We start from the raw sequence: 15,292 nt of genomic DNA on the forward strand, positions 1-15,292 counted from the left end.
CAGGGAGGGAAAGAGGAAAACATGATCAGGTACTGGGTGGAGGGAATAAAGAAAGTTTAATAGACAATATTGAGCAGGGGGAGAGAATAGGGCTGGACTTCCTGCCAGCTAGGAGAAGAAGTGAAGGAGAGGGAAAATGGGGATTTAGCCATGGGGAGAGAGTCCAGAAGAGACCCTGTGAAAACAGCCAGAGAAGAAAAAGGTCATAAAAAAACAAATATCTTCAGAATTTTGCCTGAGAGGTAGCCACATTATTTTAGAGGATTAAAATTGAGAAATACTATGCTCAGTTGTTGTTCCTTTGAAACATGTTCAAGAAATATAACGACCCAATCTCAATTATTTGGGAGCTAGCTAAGTAAGACACTAATTAAAAAGCCACTAATAGTTAGCTGTCCTAGATTGCCTAGGTCTGAATCTCCTTGCAGTATTTGAAACAAATTACTTAACTCTTGAGTAGTTAGTCCAATGATGGGCCATCAGAAATTAATATCTCCCATTAATTTTTGAAAATTATGAACAGTTTGAAACAGATCTCTTCTGATCTGTACCTAATATGGTTGAATTTTTGTTGACTTATTTTAAAACACAAAATGTTACTAGAACCTCCTCCCTGTCATTTTTCAAGAGAAATCTGTAACCCCCAGCATGGCAGAATTCTTTTTGTTTCCTTAAATATTTTCTCTAAAATATCTGTGTCAGAATCAGTCTACAAAATATCATCCATGATAAGTAATAGATTGAGGAAATACCCCATGAATTATATGTAGTGGTTGTTGCACAAAGTATCGACACAAATTTGGACTGTTTAACATTCCCTGCGGCAGAATGTTCCATGGATATCTTTTAATGGATTGATCATTATTATGCATAGGTGCTGTGAAAGTAAACCTTTCTTCATCTTGCTCATGGAAGTAGAGAGTAACAAACAGATCATAGGCTGCGCCTTAAGTAAGGTAAAGAACTTTTAGGCTGTAACAGACCCACTGGTTGGATTACTATATTCACTGCTCTTCCCCCCACCTTTTTTAGTGGATATTTTCTTTATTTGCATTTCAAATGTTATTCACTTTCCCAGTTCCCACCCCCCCTTCTAAAACCCCCTATCCCATCCCCATCCCCTGGTTCTATGAGGGTGCTCCCCCACCCACTCCTACCTCCCCTCTCTCAAAATCCCTTACACTGGAGCATAGAGCCATCACAGAACCAGGAACTATTGATGCCTGACAAGGCCATCCTTTACTACACATGCGGCGGGAGCCATGGGTGTTCCATGTATAATCTTTGGTTGGTGGTTTAGTCCCTGGGAGCTCTGGGTTTGGGGGGTCTGTTTGTTTGATTTTATTGTTCTTCTCCTTTCTCTAACTCTTCCATTGGGGACCCTATTGGGAACCCCGTGCTCAGTCCAATTGTTGGCTGTGAGCATCTGCCTCTGTATTTGTCAGGCTCTGGCAGAGCCTCTCAGGAGACAGCTATGTCAGGCTCCTGTCAGCATGCACTTCTTGGCATCCACAATAATATCTGGGTTTGGTAACTATATATGGGATGGATCCCTAGGTGGGGCAGTCTTTGGATGGCCTTTCCTTCAGACTCTGCTCCACCCTTTGTCTCTGTATTTGCTCCCATGAGTATTTTGTTCCCCTTTCTAAGAAGGGCCAAAACACTCACACGTTGGTTTTCCTTCTTCTTGTGCTTCATGTGGTTTGTGAATTGTATCTTGGGTATTTCAAACATTTGGGCTAATATCCACTTATAAGTGAATGCATACCATTTGTGTTCTTTTGTGATTATCTCACTCAGGATGATATTTTCTAATTCCACCCATTTGCCTAAAAATGTCTAGAATTCACTGTTTTTAATAGCTCAGTAGTACTCAATTGTGTAAATGTACCACATTTTCTGTATCCATTCCTCTGTTGAAGGACATCTGGGTTCTTTCCAGCTTCTGGATACTATAAATAAGGCTGCTATGAACATAGTGGAACATATGTCCTTGTTATATGTTGGAGCATCTTCTGTGTATATGCCTAGGAGTGGTATAGCTGGTCCTTAGGTAATACTATGTCCAATTTTCTGAGGAACCACCAGACTGGTTTTCAGAGTGATTGTACCAGCTTGCAATCCCACCAACAATGGAGGAGTGATCATCTTTCTCTATATCCTCGCCAACATCTGCTGTCACTTGAGTTTTTGATCTTAGCCATTCTGACTGGTGTGAGGTGGAATCTCAGAGTCGTTTTGATTTGCATTTCACTGATGACTAAGGATATTGAGTATTTCTTTAAGTGCTTCTTGGCCATTCAGTATTCCTCAGTTGAAAATTTGTTGTTTAGATCTGTACCCCAGTTTTAATAGGGTTATTTGATTCTCTGAAGACTGATTTCTTGAGTTCTTTGTATATATTGGATATTAGCCCTCTATCAGATGTGGGATTGGTAAAGATCTTTTCCCAATCTCTTGGTTGCAGTTTTGTCCTATTGACAGTGTCCTTTGCCTTACAGAAGCTTTGTAATTTTATGAGGTCCCATTTGTCGATTCATGATCTCAGAGCATAAGCCCTGTACCCATGTGTTTCAGGCATTTCCTCCCTTTCTCCTCTACTAATTTCAGTGTATCTGATTTTATGTGGAGGTCCTTGATCCACTGGGACTTTAGCTTTGTAAGAGGAGATATAAATGGGTCAATTTGCATTCTACTACATGCTGACCCGCAGTTGATCCAGCATCATTTGTTGCAAATGGTGTCTTTTTTCCACTGGACAGTTTTAGCTCCTTTGTCAAAGATCAAGTGACTATAGGTATGCAGATTCATTTCTGGATTTTCAGTTTTATTCCATTGATCTACCTCCCTATCTCTGTACCAATACCATGCAATTTTTATCATTATTGCTCTGTAATACAGCTTGAGGTCAGAGATGGTGATTCTCCCAGAAGTTCTTTTATTGTTGAGAATAGTTTCTGCTATCCTGGATTTTTTGTTATTCCAAATAAATTTGAGAATTGCCCTTTCTAACACTGCTTTTAAATCTGCTGACATTCTTTATTTTCTTTATATGTATGTGTGTGTGTGTATATATATATATATATATATATATATATATATATATATATGAATTGCATGGGCTGCTAGGCTCTTGTGTATATTGATTCTCCAACTAGTCTTGTATGAGCTGCTCAAGTACTTGTAATTTTTTAGTTATGAACCATTGACCTATCTACACAGGCTTGTCAGTAAACCACTTTAAGGGGAGAACCATTGGTATTTAACCAGTGCTCCTCCTCATGAAATTTAGAAACCCAATGTCCTTTATATCTTGTGTTTGGACAATATGAACAGCCTGGGATTGTTTTTGATGACATATATCAATACCTTCACTAATAAGCATATATCATTTCATCATTCATTTCAACATGGGTTTGTTTATGAGATTGCAGGAATATTGAGTAATGGACTGTCTTAAAAGAACACTTCCTCATAAATTTATGGATATGTCAGTCAAAAAAGGTATTAACATACCTGTTTGACCTTTCATCTCATGATTTGTTTTATCTAAGATAATTTTTAATACCTAGAATCTGCATACAAACCTTTTAGATAAGCCATTCTGAATTTCATCCTTTTTGTGATATGATAGGTACATCAGCTCCCATTTTGACCAAATGTTTTATTTCAATACCATTTACTTACAATTTTAATTTTGGCCTCTGATCACTAACAATAGTTTGTCAGAACACAGAGTTTCCAGTATTTCCAAGCCCCTTATTCTTTCTTCATGAGTTGTTTTACCCTTGATGTAAGGAAACAGTAACAACTGAGAAAACATATCATTTGCATTAAATTGAAGCTCTCTTTATACATAGGCTATATTTTAATTTCCTCTTTGAAATCTTCACCTGGCTGGAGAGATGGCTCAGTGAGCACTGACTGTTCTGCCAGAGGTCCTGAGTTCAATTCCCAACAACCACATGGTAGCTGATAACCATCTGTAATGTGATGTAATGCACTCTTCTAGTATGTGTCTGAAGATACCTGCAGTGTACTCATACAAATAAAAAAATAAATAAATCATGAAATCTTCACCTGTAATTCCTAGGTGTATAATGCATCCTTGCAAAGTCAATCTACTCCTTCAAAATCATCCTTATTATACCTGTGAGCAAAGGATCACAAGCTATCAGAGCTATTTTATAACATTGAATTTTCATCAATTGAATAAGGTATTTACTTGTGGCCAAGTCAAGAGCTATGCTGCTTGTAGTAGTGTGCATTAAATCTTTAATGTCAAGTGGAGGCTTTTTGGTATGGATGTTATTCCTTGGATGTAATAGCTCATACTTTTTGCTGCATGACCTTGAGCCAGGCCCCAAAGGCCATTTCCTGACAGGAAGAGTTTACCTCAAATATTTCTTTTGGACCTATACTCATTGGCCCAGTGGCAACCCTGCCACATCACCTGCACAACCCTAGAAATCTAGGCCTTATTTCTGGTTTTTATTTAGAAAAATCATTGCCCTTATAAATACCTTATTCACAATTTTGTTACCAATAATCACATTTCCCACAATTAAAGCACAAGGCATTTTGAGATCTGAGACCTTTGGTGGCTTAGTCACAGTCCCTTTGCAAGTAACCATATTTCCTGCAATTAAAGCACTGGACATTTTGATATCAGATACCTTTAACTTTAGCTTTGAGGGAAAACTCTGCTAATTAAGCCTGTCATTGCCTGGATAGCTTTCTAGGGCTCTTCACATAACGAAGAACTCCCTTCATTAACAGAGTTTCTCCTTCACTGACTTTGTGGTATTCTAAGCCCCCACACTTGCTTATATCTGAGGAATGTCATATAGCCTCTACTAGTTTATAGGATTTTCTTCCTCCTATAAAAACCTATTCAGGCTGAGATTCCAGAAATTAGCTTCCCAGTGTTAATGAGGTATGCCCCAAATCCTAAACCCCAAACCAATGACCTTTGCCCATCCTGGATGTCCCTGTCTTCAGTCCCTCTAGAATTTTATAAGCTTTTAGTTACCCTAAGTAAAATTGATCTGCCTATTGACAAGCTGTCTTGGTGTGGTCATTCACTGTATGTGAATTATATTATAGGGCTTCTGAACCTCCTGTTCAACATCTCTTCTACCACTGCCTTCATGGAATATATCAGTTACCAGACTCCAAGAGCAGGCAAACCCACAAAGCTTAACCTATTATATTAACAGGGTACATGTTAGAACCAATATTGGTCTTATCCCTTATTCATTCATCCATTGATGCCACCTGCAGCTTTAACGACCTAATAACTTTTTACATTCAGTATTTACATTTTCAAACACCAAGGTCTCTATCTATACTTGCTTTGTGTGAAGATCTGATCTGGCTTTGTTCACAACTGAGGCTAATCCTTGTAAAATTTCAGTAAAGGCTTCCCTAGAGCCGTATACAATCTTTGTAAATGAGATGGACTATTTTCCTGGGTTCCTCAACTTTGCCCCAAGCTCTTAAAGACACTAAGTGATATTATTCTATAGTAGCATCATCAAATTGAATCTGTTCTTATATATCAGAGTACCACCATTCACCTAGCAACTGGTCTTTTTATTCATTCCCTTCAATCTACTTTACTGTTCAATATTTGTAAATTGTTCCCTCCACCATATTACCCACTGCAACTGGGGACTAGCCAATATTATTCATCACTTCCAGGCTTGGGGAATAATTCTATTTTGAGTAGCCCAGTTATTTAGAATTTATTTCTGTTAAGCCTAGTGCAGCCCACATGAGATCATGACCTCTCTAAACTGCCTTAGATCTATCATTTCTATAGGACACTCCCTTATCTTGTCATAACTTTGTCCCACACCATTAGCAGACATATGCTGTATGACTACTGGAAAAGCTGATGATGATATCACAACCCCAAGCCTCCCCTCATCTAATTCTGGTGGCACTAGTTCAAAATTAACTCCCTTTCTTGAAACAGACTGTTTATCACATCATCCTCCCAATTTTTCCACCTTCCTCCTGACCAGTTTTGTTTCTCCTGTAGGAAACTCTCATTCTCTTGCTCAGTTTCTGGTGCTGAGATGTTTTGTTCTATCTTTTCCAGTGCTTCTTGCCTCCCAAGTGCTTCAATCTTCACCTGTAAACTCTCCAGAAGAGAGTAGAGTGGCCACTTTTGTTTTCCCATTTCATATATTTTGATTGTTTGTTTCTTAAGCACCTCCATTTCCACCTGCAATTTTTCCAACTGCTCAGACATTCTTTCAACATTTTTCAAAACAAAATATAAGGGGAAAAAGAAAGAAAAAACAGAAAATCCCCTCTTTGAGCAAAACTAGGAGTATCCCAGTGGTCATAGCCACAATACATTTTCTACTGGCATCTTAAAAAAAAAAAAAATCCATTTTTTCAATCCCTGCCTTTTTCCCTATGGGATTTGAAATCAAATTTCCCACTTTTATCCTTAACTTTCATGTATCACTTGTAGCTAGTCTTGCTATTTTGTTAGTTCTTATTGCTACCTTTTATCCCCCATGGTTTTACCCCTAACACTAGAGAGGAGAGAAACTAAGATATATGAGAGAGAATTATTAGGAAAATACCTGAATCTAACTTCTCTTCATTTGTTTCTTCTTTGACCATAGGTACTAACTAGCAAACCAAAATCAAGCTCCCCAAATGACCAACAATAACACACTCCTACCTTTTGGGGACCTAACATTTATATAACCTCAGAAAATTTCTGAGAATTCCAAACCTCACACAATTGCAGAAACAATCTGCAACTGGCAAAACCTTGTCTTGGCTAGAGTACAAGGCAAATCACAATCTGATGTTGTAGTCAGTCTGAAGTACCCCCAAATCCCTATGACTGGGATTGACAAAAAAAAAAAAGAAAGAAAAAAGAAAACTATCCTTATAATATTTCTCTGTGTGATTTTAATGATACCAAAATTCCAAATTTGTCACTACAAAACTTCTACACAATTCTTTCAAGACCTTAAAAGGACAATACTCAATTTCAAATGGAAAAACAATATAGCTCAAGATAGCAAAAAATAATCCTGAACAATAAAAGAACTTCCAGAGGTATCACTATCTGATATCAAGCTGTACTACTGAGCTATAATAATAAAAACTGCACCATGTTGTCATAAAAAGACATGTTCATCAGTAATATTAAATTGAAGACCAAACACAAATCCACACACCTATAGATGCCTGATATTTTATAAAGAAGCCAGAAATACACAATGGAAAAAGAAAGCACCTTCAACAAATAGTGCTGTTCTAACTGATCATCAGCATGGAGAACAATGCAAATAGATTCATATTGAGCACCCTACATAAAACTCACGTTCAAGTGGATGAAAGACCTCAACATAAAACGTGACACACTGAACTCAAGAATAGAGAAATTAGGGAATTACCCTAAATGCATTGGCGCAAGACAAAAATTTCTGGAGAGAACACCAATAGCTCAGGCACTAAAATTAACAATTAATAAATGGGACCTCATGAAACTGAAGAGCTTCTAAAAGGCATGTGACAAACAAATGACACCTCATAATTATGAGTATGTAGAACAAAAGGAGCACTTCTCCATTGCTGATGGGAATGCAAAGTTTTACATGACTATGGAAGTCAGTGTGGTAGTTACAAAATTGGGAATTGGTATACTTCAAGATCTATCTATACCAGTCTTAGGCATATATACCAAAAGATACTTCATCTTATCACAAAGGCACTTGCTCACCTCTGTTTGCAAAGGCTTTATTCATAATATCCAGAAACTGGAAACAAACTACATGTTTCTCAACCCCAGAATGAATAAAGACAATATGGTATATTTACAAAATGAATTATTATCTGATTTCATAACTTATTTTAAAACTGTCCAGTATTTTCAAATTCTTTACTATTCTTTATAGCAAGAAGTAGACTATGCCTCATAATTTCATTCATAAGAACATATACATGTCCACACATATAGAGTGAAAATAAATTAGTGAAATAACATATAACAATTAATTGTAGGCTGGATTACAACTCACAGTCCAAATGTACTAATTATAATGTATGGATATATGGCCTTTTCTATTTAGCCTTTGCAATAAATTAATGTTTGTCTTGTTTCTCAAATTTTAGTATTTTTAAGAGATCATCTTTACTCAATTGTACACTTCTTTTCATAATAAACTTTAATTTGGTCCTGGGAACATGGCTTGTTGAGGAAGGGTATTTGCTGTGAAAACATAAGGGCCTGTGTTGAATCTGCATTGTCCATATAAAAATTGGATGTGGTTTCATAGGCTTGAAGTTTCAGTGCCAGGGGTCAGTTGCCAATAGGAGGATTGGGAGTTGGGGGGAGATTGCTGGCCTTAAAGCCTTTGTGTGTGCAAGTGTGTATGGCAGGGTGTTGTGTGGTGATGAAGACCAGGTTCATAAGAAAGACCCTGTATCAAGGAAAAAAGAGAAAGACACCAATGCCCACTACTGATATTCACAAGCATGTTTACATGCTCAGGCTCATACCTGCACACATGTATGAACACATATGCAACATACACAGAGGGAAGGGTAGAAGGATTAAAGGGAGGGATGGAGGGAGGCAGTAAAGGAGAGAAAGAGAGAGGACACTAAGACTCAGACTGAAGTAGCAAAGGGAAGTGTGTACAATCTAATGTATTCTGGGGAAATGAGAATTCCTACAGAAGCTTGTAGAAAGTAACTCAGGGCATAAACACTACTACAGGATCTGTGAACATGTCAAAAGAGTTTCTGCTTAGGCAGCACTCCAAACCAGCTATTGTTTCACTGTCTACTGCTTCTCTGAAGGTTTCTACCATCTATGCTCAACAAGAAGACAGATCATGCTTCTTCTAGAATCAGCAATGAGGGGTAATGATATGGTAAAAATACCAGTGGATTGTGTTCTAGAGGAAAGTAGTATAGAACACTAAACACATGTGCAGTGAAAAGGGGATTGCAAAGATATCAGTGAATTCCTTCAAAGGAAGTATCATGAAATAGACAAAGTAGAAGATGGACTTCTTGTATGTATTATTCAAAGTGTTTAATTTATTTCTCAAATTAATGTACGTTTGGATTACTAAAAGCTTGTCATGTATATTGAAATATTCCAAGTCCCACAGGACTCATAATGTTGTGGTGAGGACAGAGTGAGTACAGTCATTGTTGTTAGATACATTGATTATGCATGAACCCATAGAGACAGAATTCTAAAACTGTTGCATGGTCTATCTGAGCAAGTTGTAACAAGAGAATGGAAGAATACACAGTATATATTATTCAGTAACTAGCAAGCAGATTGTTTTCATATCATTGCCTTTTAATTGTGATAAAATACTAAATACTTAGAATTTTTCTTGATATTAGTAGATCATTTACAATGGGTATAAATTTATTGCATATTATTTTATTGTTCTCCTGCTTTTAATTAACCTTCTTTGTTATACTAGAGATAATTAAAACCTTAAAGTCTTATATGATATCCTTAAATAAGGTAGCATATAAAACCATTCTCTTTTAAATTCCTCAGGATAATTGATTTAACCAAGCTCATCTTTAACTGTGTATATTTTAGGAGTGTTTAGTTTGTTAAGAAGCAGAATCAATTTATTCCTGCTTCAGAGAAGATTGTCTTCTATCATCAGCACAGCAGGTAACTGTGCATGAGAAGCATGTCCTCAGAGAACTCTTTTCCAGGGAACTTTCTCTGTCTAGTCACAGGGGACAAAGGTAAATGAGATGTCTGTGAAAACAATGCACAGGACTCTCGAGAATAGAAAAAAAAACATGATAACATAAAAACCTTCTTGATATTCTTTATTATTATTTTACTAACTCGAACTTTCCCTACTTTTGGCTTCTTTGTATGAACTAAAAACCTGAGAGTTCTGAAGCAAATCTTAAATTCTCACCTTCATCCTGGAATCTCTCTGTCCTGGGAAAAGGAAAACTGAAATATCTTCCCTTATGATTACTCTTTAATCAAATAAAGAGGGTTTATCAAAATAAGGTAAGTGAAGAGACACCTGTATTGAGAGACATGCAATCCTAGGAAGGCTGGAAAGTGTGGGATGCAGTATCTAATTAGTACAAAGGAAAAACAGCTTCATTGCAAAAAGCCTTTCATGAACTTTGGCTGTATCTATTCCAGTGGCTTTAGGAGCAACTAGACTTTAAGTTTTAACTCATTTCTTTCTCATTCTATCACTGAAACCAAAAGAAACACTTAAGTTTCTATAAGCACTCTATTTCTCAGATGTTGATTACCTGAGAGAAATACTAATGTTTAGTCATTTGATCTTATAAAAACATGTTTAAAATAAGATAAATCTTGTTCATGTGTTTCAATTAAAGCTTTAGTCCATTCTAAAAATATTATTTAATAAAGGATATTTAAAAATAAAGACAGCTTTTACCACCTACAAAGGCCAAAGTACTAGAAATATAAACAAAATGGTGTGTATTATCAAACTGAATGTGAATATAATATGTTGATATGAAAATGCAAGTAGACATATGGACAGAATGTCAACAGAAACTCAGCCTGCATTTGATCAGTGATTTTAATCACTCCTGGATAGATATCCCTGAGAGTTGAAATTGTGTTACATCACTTAGTAAGAAAATTAAAGCTTCTCTCCTTTTTCCCATTCCAATTCACCTACAAAATCTCTTCTATTTTCCCTTCCCAGGGAATTCCACACATCCCCCTAGACCATTCCTCTTTATCTAACTTCTCTGGATATGTGGATTATAAGTGTTATTATTCTTCATTTAACAGTTATTATCCAGTTATAATTCAGTAGACATCATGTTGCCTTTCTTGGGATGATTTTCTTTCTACCACCATCCATTTTTGGTTGGACTCCTAGGAGTGACAGTGGAGTTCAGCCATGATATGAGCGTCTGTGCCTAGTCTTATTGCATCTTGTTATGCAGTTGTCATTGATATTACCAGGAGGCTTGCTCTTTTCTGAAGGGAAACATAGGAACAGTGGATATGAGAAAAGGGGGAAATGTGGGGTGTGTGTGTGTGTGTGTGTGTGTGTGTGTGTGTGTGTGTGTGTGTGTAATGGGAGGAGAGGAGAAGGAAGGAGAAGTTATGTATCTTAAAATACAGAAATAATTCTCTTATTTGGGAACAATTGCTAAAAGATTTTAAAGATGAGAAAAGCTTGTTAGAGTGCTTATCATAAAAAAAACTCATTAAGAAGTTGTTTTCAGGACTGGATGTTAATAATAATATTAGCTGCTCCTCTAGAGGAACTGGGTTCTATTCCCAGCATTCACATAGAGGCTCATCGTTTCAGTTCTCAGTATCCTTTGCCATTTTTTGGCCTCTGTGGGCGCCAGGCACACATGTGGTATACAGGCATATATGGAAGCAAAACACCCAAACCAGAAAGATAATGTTTAAAAATTATTTTTAAAATCATTTGTTGAGATTATTACTCTTCTAGAATATAGAATTTTTTAATTTATGCATCTTACCTAGGATAATGTGTAGTCTTAAAACATGTTTCATATCTTGGTCTGAGTGGATCTTTTGAAACCTCACAAGGTGGCCCTGAGGTTTCAATGAAGCAAAGACTGAGATCTGCTTCTAACTGCAAAAAAATAGTCTGCTATGAAGCTGCTGATTGGCTAGAGAAGTAACTCAGATTTGGGCAATGGAATGTTATCTTAACATCACATTTGAATATTCATCTAATGTCAGAGATGGGTTTGCATGAAACACTCATAAATAAAATGTGTACATAAACCTTTTTAACTTTCAAAACATTGTTTTACTCTGTTTATTGATTTTATTATATCAGCAATATAATAATATAACATATTATTATATTGTTGTAGCTATGAAGTACTGGCACATATCCAAAATCAAAATTACTGGGATTTGAATGTTACTCTGTCTGAATTAAGATATCAGCTGACAAAAGAAATTTGGAGGTAATATATATTTACAATATCAATGTGAATAACAAAAAAATAATGTTTCTCTGATTGTTGACCCAATTTTTATAAGAGAGCATTGAACTCAGTAGATAAATACATCTAGAAGATGAATGAATTAATAATAATTTATCACAAATTATTGAATGTCAGTGCTTCCACTAAATAGTTATACAATAAAGATACACATGACACAAAAAAACTGCACTGTAATTGAGGCTTAACTCATTTGTCTTATAAATAGGGGATTATTGATAACTGTACAAATATGAAGAAAAATGTCAACAGTGTTTTAACTACTTGCTCAATCTCAAGTACATAAAGAAGTTTTGTATATATCTCAATTGTATTCATTACACATGCAGAAGATTTGATAATTCATCCCAGACTATAGAAATGGACCAGCCAATTCACCATACTGAGATCTCACAGCTATTTATTCCAACTTTTCTGACTGATTACTAGAAATGTTTCTATGATGTTTCAGCAATGCCTTCATCACTGCTCTTAAAATTAGCTCCTAAACTTTATGCCACATGTACAGTCAGATAATTCGAAATTCCTTTCAAATTTTGTATCAGAAGTAGCAGCTAAATCCCCAGTTACATTACATTGTGTGCATGGAGGATTATGTATGTGTATGAATGGGTGTGCATACATGTTTCTATTGTGTAGGTATGTTGGGCATATAAAATCCAGAGTCTGTGCCAAATTTTTTCTATATTTGATTTCTACTTCATGTTTGGAGACTGTGCCTCCCACTAAACATGGAGCTCATCAATTCAGCTACACTAGCTCATCAGCAAGCTCCAGAAAAATAATCAGTTTTCTCTTAAATAGAGGGGAGATTATAGAAATGTGTTTCCCTTGCCAATATTTTTACCTAATTACTGAAGATAAAACCCATGTCCTCTTGCTTTGGCATAAAGCTCAGTAGGAGTGAGGTGTCTCTTTACCATAACTTATGACATTTCAACTGCAGAATGCAACCGTGGTTTTTATAAGTATAGCCAATGAATCATGAGGTTTTTCTATTCCTGTAACACTAACTTTCTTGATACTTCTTTACTATAGGAAAGTCATATTGCAAAGAATGGCATTGATCAATAAAAGCCACCCAGAAGAGTTTATTCTACTTGGTTTTGCAGATCGTCCTTGGCTAGAACTTCCTCTCTTTATTATTCTTCTGATAACATACCCCACAGCCATGATTGGAAACATTGCCATCATTCTGGTGTCCACATTAGACCCCTGTCTCCACAGCCCCATGTACTTCTTTCTCACCAACCTCTCCTTTCTGGACATGTGTTATACCACAAGCATTGTGCCTCAGATGCTAACCAACCTTGGGGGCTCCACAAAGACCATCAGCTACATGAGATGTGTAGTTCAGCTTTATTTCTTCCACATAATGGGGGGTACAGAGTGTGTCCTCCTGGCTCTTATGTCCTTTGACCGTTATGTGGCCATCTGCAAACCCCTGCACTACACCCTCATAATGAATCAGCATAACTGCCTCCTGTTAGTGTCCATTGTGTGGCTGATTGGAATTTCCTATGCTGTCTCAGAAGCCACTGTGACACTGCAATTGCCTCTATGTGGCCACAATAAACTGGATCACTTGGTGTGTGAGATTCCAGTTCTGATAAAAACTGCTTGTGGTGAAAAAGGGACAAATGAGCTTGCTCTCTCTGTGGTTTGCATTTTTCTTTTAGCTATTCCTCTGTGTTTAATTCTTGCCTCCTATGCTAGTATTGGACATGCTGTCTTTAAAATCAAATCTTCAGAGGGAAGGAAAAAGGCCTTTGGGACATGTTCCTCTCATCTCATTGTAGTTCTCTTGTTTTATGGTCCAGCCATTAGCATGTATCTTCAGCCGCCCTCCTCTATTACAAAAGACCAACCTAAGTTCATGGCTCTTTTCTATGGAGTAGTAACTCCTACCCTGAACCCATTCATCTATACCCTGAGAAATAAGGATGTAAAGGGGGCATTAGGTAACCTATTCAGAAACATTTTTATGTCAAAGTGAATGCTCGTAGATGTTATATAAAATAGTTAACAATTAGAGGTGTTTCCTATAATTCATTCTCTCTACAAAACTCATCTCTTTTTTTGTTTGTTTGTTTTTTACGTGATTTTATAACCCATGTCTGGTTACTTGTGTTTCTCTTAATCATGCTAGGCAATGATTAATCTTGGATAGTATTAAACAAATGTCAAAGTGAATGCTTGTAGATGTTATATAAAATAGTTAACAAATTAAAGGCTTTTTCTGTATCTCATTCCCTGTACAAAACTTATCTTTCTTTCTTTTTCTTTCTGTTTTTTACATGTTCATATAAAGTATGTCTGGTTACTTGTGTTTCTCCTAATCATGCTAGGCAAGGTTTAATCTTGGATAGTTTTAACTTCTGCTTAGAAAAAATGTTAAAATACTTTTATTTCTACATTCAGAAGTGCTTACTTTATTAAGTGCTAAAACAATGATTTAGTTTATAGTGCAATTACATTGTTCCAAGCCAGTTGCCAGGAAAACTACATAGTGACTTTCATCAATGGTTTTTTCTTTTTCTTTTTTTTCTTTTTTTTTTTTTTTGGTTTTTTGGTTTTTTGAGACAGGGTTTCTCTGTGTAGTCCTGGCTGTCCAGGCTGGCCTCGAACTCAGAAATCTGCCTGTCTCTGCCTCCCAAGTGCTGGGATTAAAGGCATGCGCCACCACTGCCCGGCCATCAATGGCTTTTTTAATTTGTCATATTTCAAATAAACCTTCAAGTTTTTCCAAATCTTGTGGGAAGTCTGGATATCTACGGTCAAGCAGGAACAAATTTTAATAAACTATTCTGTAAATGTATAGATTTTATGTGTGTGGATTTTTAATGCCTTGTTAATTTTTCTTAAATATAAATATGCATTTATGTAATTGATATGAGAAATTAAGGAAGCATGCTCCAGTGGCACAGTTGGGTAGTGCGCGTTACTTATACAACAGTATATGTGTGGGTGATGCTGAGGTTGTGAGAAATTAAGAAATTTTCATTAAATACCAAAAAGAGTAAATGATAAAAGATAAAAATATTTTCTTAAACATTTATTTTAAATATCTTGATCAGTTAAATAGGATACACACACACACACACACACACACAATTTATATTATGGCAGCCTGGAAATATTTATATGCATATACTTGTAGCTACACTTCATTATAACAAATTGATGGCTTATCAAATTATGTGGTATTGAAATAATTTATGAATAACTTTAAAAGATGCATGATAAATAGTTAAACATTAGAGAAAAATGC

At 36.2% G+C, this 15,292-nt stretch overlaps 1 protein-coding gene across 1 annotated transcript; it reads left to right on the plus strand.

The window, feature by feature from the left end:
- The first annotated feature begins 9,879 nt into the window (after positions 1 to 9,879).
- LOC117724762 (olfactory receptor 2B11-like) lies at positions 9,880 to 14,226 on the plus strand. The gene is made up of 2 exons (XM_076916485.1): positions 9,880 to 10,042; positions 13,060 to 14,226. Exon 2 carries the CDS (start codon positions 13,079 to 13,081, stop codon positions 14,015 to 14,017), a length of 939 nt encoding a protein of 312 aa, XP_076772600.1. The 5' UTR covers positions 9,880 to 10,042; positions 13,060 to 13,078; the 3' UTR covers positions 14,018 to 14,226.
- Positions 14,227 to 15,292: the final 1,066 nt, after the last annotated feature.

The sequence above is a fragment of the Arvicanthis niloticus genome, chromosome 20 (assembly GCF_011762505.2).
Source record: "Arvicanthis niloticus isolate mArvNil1 chromosome 20, mArvNil1.pat.X, whole genome shotgun sequence".
NCBI lineage: Eukaryota > Metazoa > Chordata > Mammalia > Rodentia > Muridae > Arvicanthis > Arvicanthis niloticus.